At 44.5% G+C, this 14,312-nt stretch overlaps 1 protein-coding gene across 1 annotated transcript in view; it reads left to right on the forward strand.

Annotated features, from left to right (window-relative positions):
- The window catches only part of IFT25 (intraflagellar transport 25), a 345,349-nt gene that overhangs the window by 189,812 nt on the left and 141,225 nt on the right, over positions 1–14,312 (forward strand). The window contains exon 4 of the mRNA XM_069642159.1: positions 3,274–3,342. Coding sequence (XP_069498260.1) covers positions 3,274–3,342 — 69 coding nt within the window. The remainder of the gene's footprint in view (positions 1–3,273; positions 3,343–14,312) is intronic.

The raw sequence follows: 14,312 nt of genomic DNA on the forward strand, positions 1-14,312 counted from the left end.
GGGGAAGTCAGTTGGGCTCTTTGCGGAGGGGTCAGATGTGGTTGACTTTCTTCGTCCTATGATGGCGTGTTGTGGCGGAGGGGTGCAGAGCTGGGGCGGGGAGACCAGAAATAAAAGCATTGCTGCAGCAAAAGTTGCAGAAGACCAAGGCTTCGACGACCGTAGTAAAATCAGTCATGTAAATGAATGGTTTGTCAAATTGAGTCATCCGAGTTAATTTCTTTCAGCCAAATTTGGATTTGTACTTCCTTAGTGTGCATTCTGTCGTAGTGGGGTTTTATTTCAGGTGGGGGCTTGCTATTCAGGCTTGCGTGAAGGAGAGGCAATGCTAAATGAATACATTAAATGCAGATGTTCTTATATAAACATTTTTTTTTAAATGTATTTATTAGGTTTTAACAACATAAACTGCAAAGGAACAATAATATTATTGCATTTTGTGAATTACACTTGTAACTTCCCCCTTATCCCGCCCACCCCTCCCCCCCAAGACCACTGTCTGTACATCAGTTCTGCTCACACCAGACTGCCGTCATGAACTGCCCGTATCGTTAGAAATATCTTCTTTCTCCCTGGGGCTCAGTAACAGCACTGTGAACGCCACCCATTGGTGTAAGTCCTCACTAGTGTCCAGTTTCTGTTCGCGCAGCGCATTCTCCCCCGCCCCAGTTTCTGCTGTCACCCATTTGCGAAGGTCCTCCCACCACAGTGTGATGCTTGGGCCCCTAGCACTCTTCCACCCCAAAGCAATGCGTCTCTTCGCCAGGGTGTACATCAAGTCTTTAAGTTTGTTAAGGGGTTTGTTCTTTTTTCCTCTTTTGTAACTGCCCAGAATGCATGCTGCAGGTGTTTGCACTTCCAGTTCAATGTCTGCATCGGCCCCTTTTGCAGCAATCTGCGCCCAAAATGTTTGTATCACCTGGCATCCCCAAAACATGTGTGTCATTCCTGCGCAGGGTTTGCGGCACTTAGGACATTCAATGATTCTCGCCCCTTTGAATTTGGAGATCACTTCTGGCGTAAGGTACGCTCTATTAAGAACGTAGAATTGTATGAGTTGCAGTCAGGCGTTCCTGGAAACCTTTTTGTGGTACTGAGCGATGTGTTCCCATTCTTTTTCCTCGAATTCCAAGCCCATTTCGTTTTCCCACTTCACTTTGCTCTTGAGGTCTATATTAGTTGTGCTGTTCAGTAATGTGTCATAAAGCCTTGAGGTTTCGTGTCCCCCTTCAGCTGCAGTCAGCATATTTTCAATGGTCTCATACCCAGTCACTAAGCTCTATTCACCTGGCCACCGGTCTATGAGCATACACACCATAGCTCCATGGAGCAGGAACTGTCCCGATGGCAGCCCTGAGGTTGCCTGTAGCTCGTCGAATGTTAGGATCCATTGGTCATCTACCAAGTCCCCCAGGGTGGCCACTCTTCAGGGTTCCCACCGTCGCCGTACTTCATTCTGACCCCATTGCCTGCACGCCATGATGGCTGCTATGGGGATCTGCGGGGAGTATGGGTCTTCCATCTTCGCAACCTTGCAGGCCCGTTTCCAGATCAACACTCCCAGCTTCACCAGGTAGGGGCTGCTCCCGGTCACATCCACTGGGACCCAGAATAAGTCTCTGAGTAGTATCTGGGAGACGGCTGGTTGTAGAAGTCGGGTATCAAATGTGGTCTCATCAGCCATCCATTGTATGCTGTGTTTTAATGTAATTATACAAACATGTAGTTGTTGGTCCTAATATATATGACTATCAATGTAGTATTTCTATGACCATTTCACTATGTGGGTGATCATAATTGGATTAGTGAAATAGACACACCCGAGGTAGCCACCCTATCACTCTCCAGATGTTTTAGCCTACACAAACATCTGCCCCAGTCTTCATAGTCCAGGATGAGGGAATCGTAGGAGTTGTAGGCCAAACATCTGGAAGTGTGCAGGTTGGCTAACCCCTTAAGATTCACAGCCTCGATTCCTTTATTCTCATGTGAACAGTAGCAGTGCAGAGAAACACTGCTGCCTTCTGAGAAACAATTGAAAAGGTTCTGCCACACTTTAAACATAACCTAAATGTTGAATGTGATCAAACGTCATCAATTATTTCTTTCGGACTTCCAACTCGCTGGATACTATCCTTATTCATCAGTGAGAATTAAGCAATTTGGATAAAATCACTGTATTGGACTGTAATTTGAACATTGAACCTCTATGACCTAGGTCAATAAAGGGAAACAAAGCTTCAGCAATCGAAACCATGGGAGCATTTAAACTAAATGACTCTGGACATCTGTGAAACCTATCTGGAAATCCGGTCTCCAATGTCTCTCTGACCAGTAAAGAAACCTTTCATAAAAGAACCCTGACCGGGAAGGACATGTGCACACAAAGGATGCATTTGACCCAGAAATGATTACACTTCAGTGAGTCAATCCCCTTTCTTCTAGCACTTGTTAGTTAGAGGGTGCTTATGAGTTCACTCAGTTTATACCCTGCTTATTTTCCTGTAAAGAAAGGTATTGTGTTGCTATTTAAATTATTCGTGGGTATACACTATCATTGGCTTCAAACTGCTGAGAAGGGAGCGTTGCTGTGCTGCTCAGAATTTGCATCCAAGGTTAAGTCGGTGTGTATGTTTTCCATTAGAAATGCATATGCTGCAACTCGGTCATGATTTCAGTGTATTGATAGAGCTTTTTTTGTTTCGCACCTATGAAAATGTATTACCCGGTGCATGGCATCCTTGCGTCCCAATTGGCTAAGAAGTGGGCATTACTATCAGGTAATGGCCGCAGTTTCCTCCCTTACCTGTAATGACCAGTGGGCTCCCCTCAGCAGTGCCTACGTTGCTTCCCACACCTACCACAGCCTATGTCCACTGGCCACTTATGTACTATTTGTCTCCATGCTGCCTGGTCCCTCGCCATTATACCAAGCCACACCTTCGTGGGCACGCACGAACTACAGCCGTTGTCTACATTTCCCCATTTAGTATCCCAGGGACGACACACTGAGTATCACCGGACACTAATAGTTATATGCCCACAGGGGAAGGCTTACCTGGCTGGAAAATAGTAGCATGGTCCATGTTAAGGTAATTCGAGCCCTTGGCCTTTACTGGCTGGTAAAGCCCCCCTCCTCCCTGCTTGTTACTTAAGTGGGCATGTTGCAGGTCAGGTTTCAAATGAGTGTTCCATCTCTGTACGAGGACTAACATTCTGATGGTCAATAATGGGTACAAAATCACATATCCGCATTTTGCTTTTATATTTCAGTGAAGCGTTTAAGAATTGAAAGAAGCACATCAAAAGACCCCTCCAGTTTTGAACTTTGCGATGAAAGAAGTAAGTTATAAGCACACAAACAGCGTGTATTTTAGCACTAGAATGTTTACAATTACTGCTGTAAATGCAGAGGTACTAATAATTTACATTACCTCCGTATACGTGTGATTTTAGTTGCGCAGTATGTATTTCCTTCCGCTTTGACCTTTAGAACACCTCCGGCCCTACACAGAGGTACACCGACCCACACACCCTTTCATTGGGGCACCCCTGTTCAGTGTAGTTTTGTTCCAATCCGCTTTGTGGATTATGGAAAGCTTCTTAATGCGTAACTGGTATCCAGTTTGACTCTCGAAGGGGGCAAAGGGGCTCAATGTGATTGTTGACATTACTTCGGCTGCTCTCTTCTGAGGCACCTCCCGTTGTTTTTTATGCTTCAATACACTGTTTCCCTAGAGCATTGGTCTTCAAACTGTGGGGCTGGCTGAGAAAGTCCACTAGGGGCGTGAGGTTCTCAAAAAGGGAGTACCTATGGGAAGCTGATCAGGTCAAAATTACACATTTATGAGCGTGACATATTGAAATGAATACAACATGCATTGAAATGAGTAAGGCATGCATTGAGATGATTATAACATGTATTGAAATGAATATGACTTGTATTGAAATGAGTATGACATACATTGAAATTCAACGAATAAGACATGCATTGAAATGAATAGGACTCCCATAGAAATGAATGACACACATTGAAGTGATTACGACATGCAATGGAATGCATATGGCACCCATTGAAATGAATATGCCACCCATTGAAATTAATATGACACACATTGAATTGAATGTAGCATGCAATGGAACGAGTAAGACATGCATTTAAATTAATAGGACATGCATTGGAAAGAATATGACACCCATTGAAATGAATATGTCATGCATTTAAGTGACTGTAACATGCACTGAAGTGAATGTAACATGCATTGGAATGAATAAGACATGCATTGGAATGAAAATGACACCCATTGAAATGAATATGACACACATTGAAGTGAATGTAACATGCATTGAAATTAATGACACCTATTGAAATGAATATGACACCCATTGAAGTGAATCAAACATGCATTGAAATGCATATAATATGCTTTGGAATGAACATGCATTGAAATGAATAGGACATGTATATGAATTATTATGACACCCATTGAAATCAATATGACACACATTGAAGTGAATAGGACACCCATTGGAATGAATATGAAACCCATCGAATTTATTGTACCATGCACTAGAATAAATATAACATGCATTGAAATGTATAGGACACCCATTGAAATTAATATGGCACACGTTGAAGTGAATATGACATGCAATGGGGTGAATATGACACCCATTGAAATGAATATGACACACATTGAAGTGAATGTAACATGCATTGAAATGAATATAACATGCATTGAAATGAATAAGACCTGCATTGAAATGAATAGGACATGCATTGGAATAAATATGACACCCATTGAAATGAATATGACACCGATTGAAGTGAATCAAACATGCATTGAAATGCATATAATATGCTTTGGAATGAACATGCATTGAAATGAATAGGACATGTATATGAATTATTATGACACCCATTGAAATCAATATGACACATTGAAGTGAATGCAACACCCATTGGAATGAAAATGACACCCATTGAATTGAATGTAGCAGGCATTGGAATAAATAGAACATGCATTGAAATGTATAGGACACCCATTGAAATTAATATGGCACACGTTGAAGTGAATACGACATACATTGAAGTGAATGTAACATGCATTGGAATGAATATAACATGTATTGGAATGAATAAGACCTGCATTGAAATGAATAGGACATACATTGGAATAAATATGACACCCATTGAAATTTAATATGACACATGTTGAAGTGAATGCGACATGCAATGGAATGATTATGAAACCCATTGCAATTAATATGACACACATTGAAGTGAATGTAATATGAATTGAAAAGAATAGGACGTGAATTTAAATAAATCAGACACACGTTGAAGTGAATAGGACCTGCAATAGAATGATTATGAAACCCCATGAATTGAATGACACACATTGAAGTGAATGTAACCTGCAATGAAATTAATATAACATGCATTAGAATGAATAAGACATTACCTCCATGCCCCTCTTCCTCTTCCCAGTACTTACATTTGAGTATCTTCCGTGCTCACTGGAACTTTTTTATTTTCAAGCTGGCCTCCTTTGGCCCCTCCCCTACCAAGAGGTATAACCTCCCAAAAAACAAGCCCACCGCAGTTATTTTGTTCCTGCTGGAACTGGTGAATCCTCTCCGTTCTGTGCAGGAGGGGCAACGGCTGGCAGCCCTCACTCCACGACTCCTTTGCAGGGCTTGGAGGTTGCCGGGGTGTTGCCTGCAGCGCTGTGGGTTCCGGCAGATGGAGTCTGGTTGCCAAGTGCAAGCAGGGTGTCCTCGTCGGCCTCTGGAAGTTGGCCATTCTGCTGGTTTAGGGCCGGGGGATTCGGTGTCCTGCTCTGAGCATAAGTAATTCGGTGGGAGCTGGTGGCGGACCCTGCTGGTCTCCCGTGGTGGCCATCAAGCTTCCTTACACCTGACCGGAGTTCAAGTGTACTCTTACTTGGATGATGGGTTGATCAAGGCCGGGTCTTGGATCCAGGTTGGCCCATCTTCGACTTGTCTGTCGGGCCCTGTGCAGTTGGGGTTTCTTGCTCAATCTTCTGAAATCTCACGTGTGCCCTTCTCAGACTCTAAAGTTCATCAGTGCACAGTTCTGCACCAGGGAGGGACTGGTTCGGCTCCCACTGGACAGGGCCTCCCGGGCTCCAGTGTCTACTGCAGTCTGTTATTGACAGGGATTGGACTTTGACCAGGGAATCGTTATGTCTCCAGGGGCACATTGCTTCCTGCGGTTTTGTGGTCCCCTGGGTCCGGCTGTATTTGAGACTGTTGATGCATCATCTTCTGTTCGATTGGCAACTGGCATCTCTTCAGTTCAACTGTCTGATCCTAGTTGCGTCACCCCTCCGGTGGTGGTTGATCTGGTCCCATATCCGGAGGGGTGTGCCCTTATCCCCAGGGACCAAGAGAAATCCTCCAATTGGAAGGAGTTGGCGGCCGTTCTAAGGGCTTTGGTGGTCTTTAGGTCTTCGATAGAATGTTCTGGATCGGACAGGCAACACTTAGACTCTGGCTTACATCAACCATCAGGGGATACGGGGTTTGCGCCTTGAAACACTCGTGTATAGGCGTGTTATAAATGCAAAATCATATCATATCATTCATGAAGTGGTTGGCGGTCTCTACTCTCTGTTCTCACTGGGCGGCCATTCGAGCTTTCCAGGTTTCCTGGTCCCCTGCGGCAGGGAGGGAGGTCTCTGTTCTCGAGGCTCTTAAAAGGGGTAGCAGATTCTTGTTCTGTGGGCTCGGTTGGGGATCCCTGGTGGTATTTTCCTTTAGTCCTGTCATGTTGCAGAAGCCTCCATTTGAGCCCATTTGGAGGAGAAGGAGCTGAAGTGGTTGACGCTGAAGACCACCTTACTGATTGCCATTACTCCATCTCAGTGTTTGGGGGAAATTGGGGTCCTCGTGCGTAGGCCTCCATTTCTGGTGGTTCAGGAGGAGGCGCTGGTGCTGTGCTGTCACCCCTCATTTGTGCCAAAGATCACCTCTTGTTTCCATTGGCCGCAGGAGGTGGTTCTCCTGGCTTTCTTTCCTGCTTTGTCCTCTCCTGAGGAGGAGGCTTGACATTGTCTGGATGTCAAGTGGGCGATCTTACATTATTTGTCCTAATTTCGTCACACTGATCATCTCTTAGTCACCTTTGGGACGGGGGGGACTGTGGTTGCTGGGCTTCCACTCCAATGATTAGTCGGTCGAGTAATCTTTGATTCTGCGGTCTATGAGTCTGCGGACCACTGTCCTGCAGGGCGGGTCCAGGGTCGGTCCACGAGAGTGATGCCTGCTTCCTGGGCATGCCTGTGTAGGTACCTTTGTTGGACATTTGCTTAGATGCCACATGGGCTACACCCACCACATTAATTCGGCATTACCAACTCAACATGGAGAGGCCCCAGTCTACTTCCTTTGGGGTGGGTGTTCTGGAGGCTGTGTCTGGATGAGGTGGTGGCAGGAGTCGTGGTCAGCCTGCCTTTTGCTTTTTGCTGTTCCTTAAATAAATTGGTGTTGGGTTGGTTTCACATTACCCTTGCTGTGTGTCTTTTGTGATGGGCATGGGCATCCTTCCTGTTTCTGCTTTGGTTCAACTCAAAGGTAAGTACTTGGACGAGGAAGAGGCATGTGGAGGAAATGCTCAGATTACTTACCGGTAATCTTCATTACTCCGAGTCCTACTCTTCCTCCCCCAGTACAGACTTCCCTTTCCTTCCCTCCCGCCAGCTGGTTGAAGGTTCCCATGCCTGGGCTTTGGATCACTGCCTTGGTCTGGTTGGTTGGGAGGTTATACCTGCTGCGATGGGAGGTGCAGCCAGAGGAGGCTAGCATTGAGCACGGAACATACTCAAAGGTTACTACTGGGACGAGGAAGAGTAGCACTAGGAGTAATGAAAATTACCAGTAAGTAATGCGAGCATGTTTTGAAATTAATAGGACATGCATTGAATTGAATTTGACACCCACTGAAATGAATGTAACATCGATAGATATGAATCTAACACTGATTGAAATTACTGTGACATTCATTTAAATGGATATGACATGCATTGAAATGAATATGACAATCATTGAAATTAATATAACCTGGATTGAAATTCTTAAAACCACAGATTGAAATTTATGTAACATGTATTGGAATGGATAAGGTGCTCTAAATTGTGAATATAACACGCTGAGAAGCACATGACATAGTCAACCAATCATATTGTAGTGAAATGAAAACTGCAAAGCCTTCCACTGAATGCTGGTCACTCGTCTTTCTTTAAGGCTAGAGTTAAGAACTTAGATTTCTCTGTACATAGGGCCTCTGCACACTATGTATCTGTGTTTAGTACTGTTATTTGCACAACTGTCCTGGGCTCAGCTGCCTCAGCCTGACAGGGCTGGCAGCATGTGCGGTTGGAGGGTTTATCTTTTGTTGTGATCATGGTGTTTTTGTTTAATGATATCTTTGGGCCTGGCCCGCTCGTTTGTTTGTTTTTTCCAAAGTGCTTTCTCTTTCTCCTGACTCCAAATACGGAATCAGCACAGACCAGATAATCAAGCACTGCCATTTTCCCAAGTCACAGCTAGGCAGACGCACACACAACGCCCGTGGCTCTGCAAGTTGTTAAGGGGCTCAGGTTGCATCAATCTTGCAACAAGCATGATGAAACATTTCCAACTCAAAGAGCTCGCAAAGCAGCAGTTACCTTGCAAATCTATGATAGTTAAAGTGAGCAACACAAAGCAACGATTTAAAGATTTGTTTATATCCATCATGACATGCAAAAACCAAAAATAAAAGTTGCGTTATGTCACTAATAAAATGTTTTCCACATCATGAATAACAACGAGCTGGAGGTTTGTGACAAAGAATCTCCATATCTATCTGAGTTTATTACACAACTTATTTTATTGCATGTTTAAATCACTGAAAGTACAGTGGGCTTCAATACATTTTTCAGGTTGACGTTCAGGCATGGGAATGGGAACCTCCATCCTGCGGGCGGGAAGTGAAGTCCGTACTGGGGAGAGGAAGAGTAGGACTAGGAGTAATGAAGATTACCGGTAATCAATCTGAGCATTACCTCCACGTCCCGCTTCCTCATCCAAGTACTTACCTTTGAGTTGTACAAAAGCAGAAACAGAAAGGACACCCTTGCCCATCACAAAAGACACATACAGCAAGGGTAATGTGCAACCCACCCACCACCAATTTATTTAAGGACAGCAAAAAGCAAAAGGCAGTCTGACCATGACTCCTGCCACCACCTCATCCAGACACAGCCTCCAGAACACCCAAACCAAAGGAAGTAGACAGGGGCCCCTTCGCGTTGAGTTGGTAATGCCGAATGAATGTGTTGGGTGTAGCCCATGTGTAATCTCAGCAAATGTCCAACAAAGGATCCCCCCACAGGTGTGCCCAGGAGGCAGCCAGCCCTCTCGTGGACTGACCTTGGACCCCCCCCCTGCAGGACAGAGGTCTGCAGACTCCTAGGCCTGCAAAATCAAAGATTTAATCGACCGACTCATCATTGGAGTGGAAGCCCAGCGACCCCAATCCCCCGCCCCAGAGGTGACTAAGAGATGATCAGTGAGATGAAATTACTCAGTCCAGGACATATAAGGTAAGATCGCTCACTTGACATCCAGACAATGTCAAGCCTCCTCCTCAGTAGAGGGCAAAGCAGGAAAGAAAGCCGGGAGAACCACCTCATGCAACCAATAGAAACAATGAGGGGTCACAGCACAGCACCAGCACCTCCTCTTGGACCACCAGAAATGAAGGCCTACGCAAGAGGGCCCCAATTACCCCCAAACATTGAGCCGAAGTAATGGCAGTCAGGAAGGTTGTCTTCAGCGTCAACCACTTCAGCTCCATCTCCTCCAGGGGCTCAAATGGAGCCTTCTGCATCATGACAGAACTAAAGGAAAGTCTCACGGGGGATCCCCAACCGGGTCCACAGAACGACAATCTGCTACAGCTTTTGAAGATCCTCGAGACCAGAGACCTTCCTCCGAGCCAGAGGGGACCAGCAAACCCGGAAATCTCGAATGGCCGCCAAGTGAGAACAGAGAGTAGAGACCGCCAACCTCTTCTCAACTCTTGATGAAGAAATTTCGAAATGGGAGGCCGCACTCCAGTCCCAGGACATCCTCCGGGGAACACCAAGCCAGAAAATGTGCCCAATGATGGTCAAAGGACTTAAGTGTAGAGGACTGACACGCCCTCAGGACTGTCCCAGCCACAACAGCAGAAAGGCCGAACTGTGCACTGATGAACTTTAGAGTCTGAGAAGGGTACAAGTGAGATTTCAGAAAATTGAGCAAGAAACCCCACCTGCACAGGGCCCGACAGACTAGTCAAAGAAAAGCCATCCTGGAGCCAAGAACCGGCCTTGATCAACGAGTCATCCAAGTAAGGGTACACCTGAACTCCGGACAGGTGTAAGGAAGCTTGGTGGCCACCAAGAGAGACCTGCAAGCTCTGCCGCCAGCTCCCACCAAATTACTGATGCTCAGCGCAGGGCACGGAATCCCTCGGCCCTAAGCCAGCAGAATGGCCAACTTCCGGAGGCCGACAAGGACACCCTGCTTGCTCTTGGCTACCGGACTCCATCTGCCAGAACCCACAGCGTCGCAGGGGGCCTAGCAGGCATCCCTACACCTGGGCAACCTCCAAGCCCTGCAGAGGAGCCGTTGAGTGAGGACTGCCAGCCGTAGCCCCTCCTGCCCAGCACAGAGAGGATTCACCAGTTCTGGCAGGAATGAAAGAACTGCTGTGGGCTGGTTGGTTGGGAGGTTGTACCTCTTGGTAGCTGAGGGGCCAGAGGAGGCCAGCTTGAAAAGTTCAAGTAAGCGCGGAACCAACTCAAACGTAAGTACTAGGACGAGGAAGAGGGATGTGGAGGTAACGTCTTATTCATTCTAATGCATGTTATATTAATTTCAATGCATGTTATATTCACTTCAATGTGTGTCATATTCATTTCAATGGGTTTCATAATTGTTTTATTGGATGTCCTATTCACTTGAACATGTGTCGTGTTTACTTTGTGTGTCTTATTTATTTAATTGTATGTCCTATTCTTTTCAGTGCATGTTATATTCACTTCAATCTGTGTCGTATTCATTTCAGTGCATGTCTCGATCATTACAATAGATGTTATATTCATTCCAATTCATGCTACATTCACTTTAATGTGTGTCGTATTCATTCCAATGGGTGTTGTATTCACTTCAATGTGTCAGATTGATTTCAATGGGTGTCATAGTAATTCAAACGTATGTTATATGCATTTCAATGCATGATTAATTCACTCTGTGTCCTACTCATTTCAATTCATGTCATATTCATTCCAATGCATGTTATATGCATTTCAATGCACGTTTCATTCACTTCAACGTGTGTCCTATTCATTTCAATGAGTGTCATATTCATTCCAATGCATGTTTCATTCACTTCAATTCGTCATATTAATTTCAATGGGTGTCATATTAATTTCAATGGGTGTCATATTCATTCCAATTAATGTTATATTCATTTCAATGCATTTTACATTCTCTTCAATGTGTGTCATATTAATTTCAATGTGTGTCATATTCATACCAATGCATGTTCTATTCATTTCAATGGGAGTCATATTCATCCCAATCCATGTTGTATTCACTTCAACGTGGGTCATATTCATTTCAATTGGTGTCTTATTCATTCCAATGCATGTCTTATTCATTTCAATGCATGTTTTACTCATTCCAATGCATATATATTCATTTCAATGTGTGTCATATTCATTTCAATGTGTGTCATATTCATTTCAGTGGGCGTTCTATTAATTTCAATGCATGTCTTATTCGTTGAATTTCAATGCATGTCATACTCATTTCAATACATGTCGTACTCATTTCAATGCATACCTATTTCAATGCAGGTTGTATTCATTTCAATATGCCACATTTTTTTTTTTTTTTTTTTTTGTTTTTTTGTGTGTGTTGTTCATTTAGAACTTTACAAAAGGGGGATGAAGAAAAAATAACTTTCACTGAAGTAACTTTCACTAAAGTCCAGAAAATGTCCAGTAATTTCACGAGAGGTGAGGCTGTTTGGACTCTATCCTCTGCATGGTGAGTTGCAGAATTTTGGTTGAGGCTAGTAACCAACAGTTTCGGTCCCCACCAATCAATCTGTTCCAACACGTTGCTTCGTCCCATCCATATTCTTCTGGGCTAAAGTGCTTTATGTAGGCTGATCTTAAGTCTAGGGTTGCTGGGCATGAGATCAATAGGTGTCTGATAGATTCGAGTTCGGCATTGCACAAACGGCATGTATTTGAGTCGGAAAGACCTCTGATGTTCAGGATCTCATTTGTTTCCAGTAAGTTTAGCCGCATTCTTAACATGTAATTTCTTGCTCTCCTGTTTGGAAATTTCCGGAGATATTTCATCGGCTCATTGAGTTTTGAATGCATGGTGGGGAGGTGGAAGAGGAGTTTATTTTTATTGACTAGGTCTTGGGTCTGAATCCAGTCTAGTTCTTTCAATTTCTTGTAGACTCTCAGGGGGTTTAAGATGAGGTCAACTTCAGAGCACGTCACTGATTCTAAGGTGGACAATATATTGTTTTTCCATGTTTTTAGCATTGTGACTTTGCCGCTTTGTAGTTCTGTGTTCAGTAGACCGAATATTTGGTCAGTGTCGGCCGTAATGCATTTCCTGAATAACCTAAGAGAGTTTAGGATTACTGTTGCTCTTAGTGACAGAAGGCTGAGTTCCTGTCTAATTGCAGCAATGGATGTAGACTGTGGAAGATTTAATACTGATTTCCAGAACTTGCTCTCCAGTTTTTGCCAAGTTCTTTCTGGGATTGTTGGCATGGCCTCTGTTCCATAGGTAATTGAGGGGACGACTTTTTTCTTGTAGAAGTCTATTACGGGGATGCACGAAAATTTTCCAAATTTTGTATCTATTGCTTTTGCTTGTGACGCTAGTTTCCCCAACTTTATTTCCAAAGCGAGCTGCATAGATGTTTCATTTTTTGAAGAGTCAATCTGGACGCCCAGATATTTGTAGTCGGGCACCGACTCGATCTCTTTGCCCTCTAAGTACCATTTGAATTTTTCGGAGGATTTGTTGGTCTTCCGTCCTCCACCCAGAATCATTATTTTGGTTTTTTCTCGATTTATTTTTAGGTTGTTTTCGGCTGTGTAACTCAGGAGGCTTGTTAGTTGTCTCTGGAGGCCGATCTGGGTCTGATCCAGAAGGATTAGATCGTCAGCATACAAGAGGTAGCTTATTTTGGAGGATGCAAGGGACGGCGGAAACGTGTGTTCCAGGTCGACAGAATCGCCGTAATCTCCAAGGTATGCTAGGAACAAAGCGGGTGCTAACGGGCATCCCTGTTTTACCCCACGCCCGGTCCGGATTTCGTCTGACAGGTCGCCTCTTTGGGAGAGTCGAACCCTGAGGGAGGTATCCGTGTGGAGAGCTTTGATTGGTTGGAATATTTCTTGAGGGCAATTCCAGCTCTCCAGTTTGTCCCATAGGCGGTGTCTGTCGACGAGGTCGAAAGCCTGCGTTAGGTCGATAAAAGCGATGAAAATCCGTGATTTTTTTTCCCAGGCTTTGCTTTTTAGGGTGCTGATCGCTAAGATGTTTGCCATCGTTCCAGTATTTTTCTTAAAACCCGATTGGTAGTTGTCGTTGCATGGGGCTTTTTCGGCCCAAGATTGAAAACGGTTCAGGAGTAGACTTCCGTAGACTTTACCTATGCAGTCCAACAGGGCAATAGGCCGATAGTTTCGGGGGTCTGTGATGTCCCCCTTTTTATAGATCGGGACGATGATAGCTTTTGTCCAGGATGGCGGCAAAGATTGCTGCTCTGAACATTTCTGAAAGATTGAGGCTAGCAAGGTTGCCCATTCCGTGTAGTTGTTTTTCAGATCGATGTTTGAAATCCCATCTGGGCCCACAGCTCTGGAGATCTTCAGTTTTTTTATGTGGTCGCTAATTTCTTCTCGGTCGTTTAGTTGAATCCAGGCTGTCTTCTGGGCTGTGAGTTCCCGACAGATGATTTGAGCGGGAGCTTGAAAGACCGAGGAGAAGTGCGTGATCCATTTGTGCTCTGGCATGGCATTAATTATGGAGTTGTTCACTGAAGGCTCTGTGGCTTTCAACAAGGACCAGAATTCTTTTGCTTTGTTACCATTGATGGCTGTTAACATTTTTTCCGCGTCTTGTTGGTAAAGGCGGTAACGGTGTTCTTTCACCCATGATTTGTAAGTTAAGGTTGCCGCTTTTAATTTTTCTTTGTTAGACGGGTCGTTTCCTAA

This window comes from Ambystoma mexicanum, chromosome 1q (assembly GCF_040938575.1).
Source record: "Ambystoma mexicanum isolate Mex_15411 chromosome 1q, UKY_AmexF1_1, whole genome shotgun sequence".
Lineage (NCBI taxonomy): Eukaryota > Metazoa > Chordata > Amphibia > Caudata > Ambystomatidae > Ambystoma > Ambystoma mexicanum.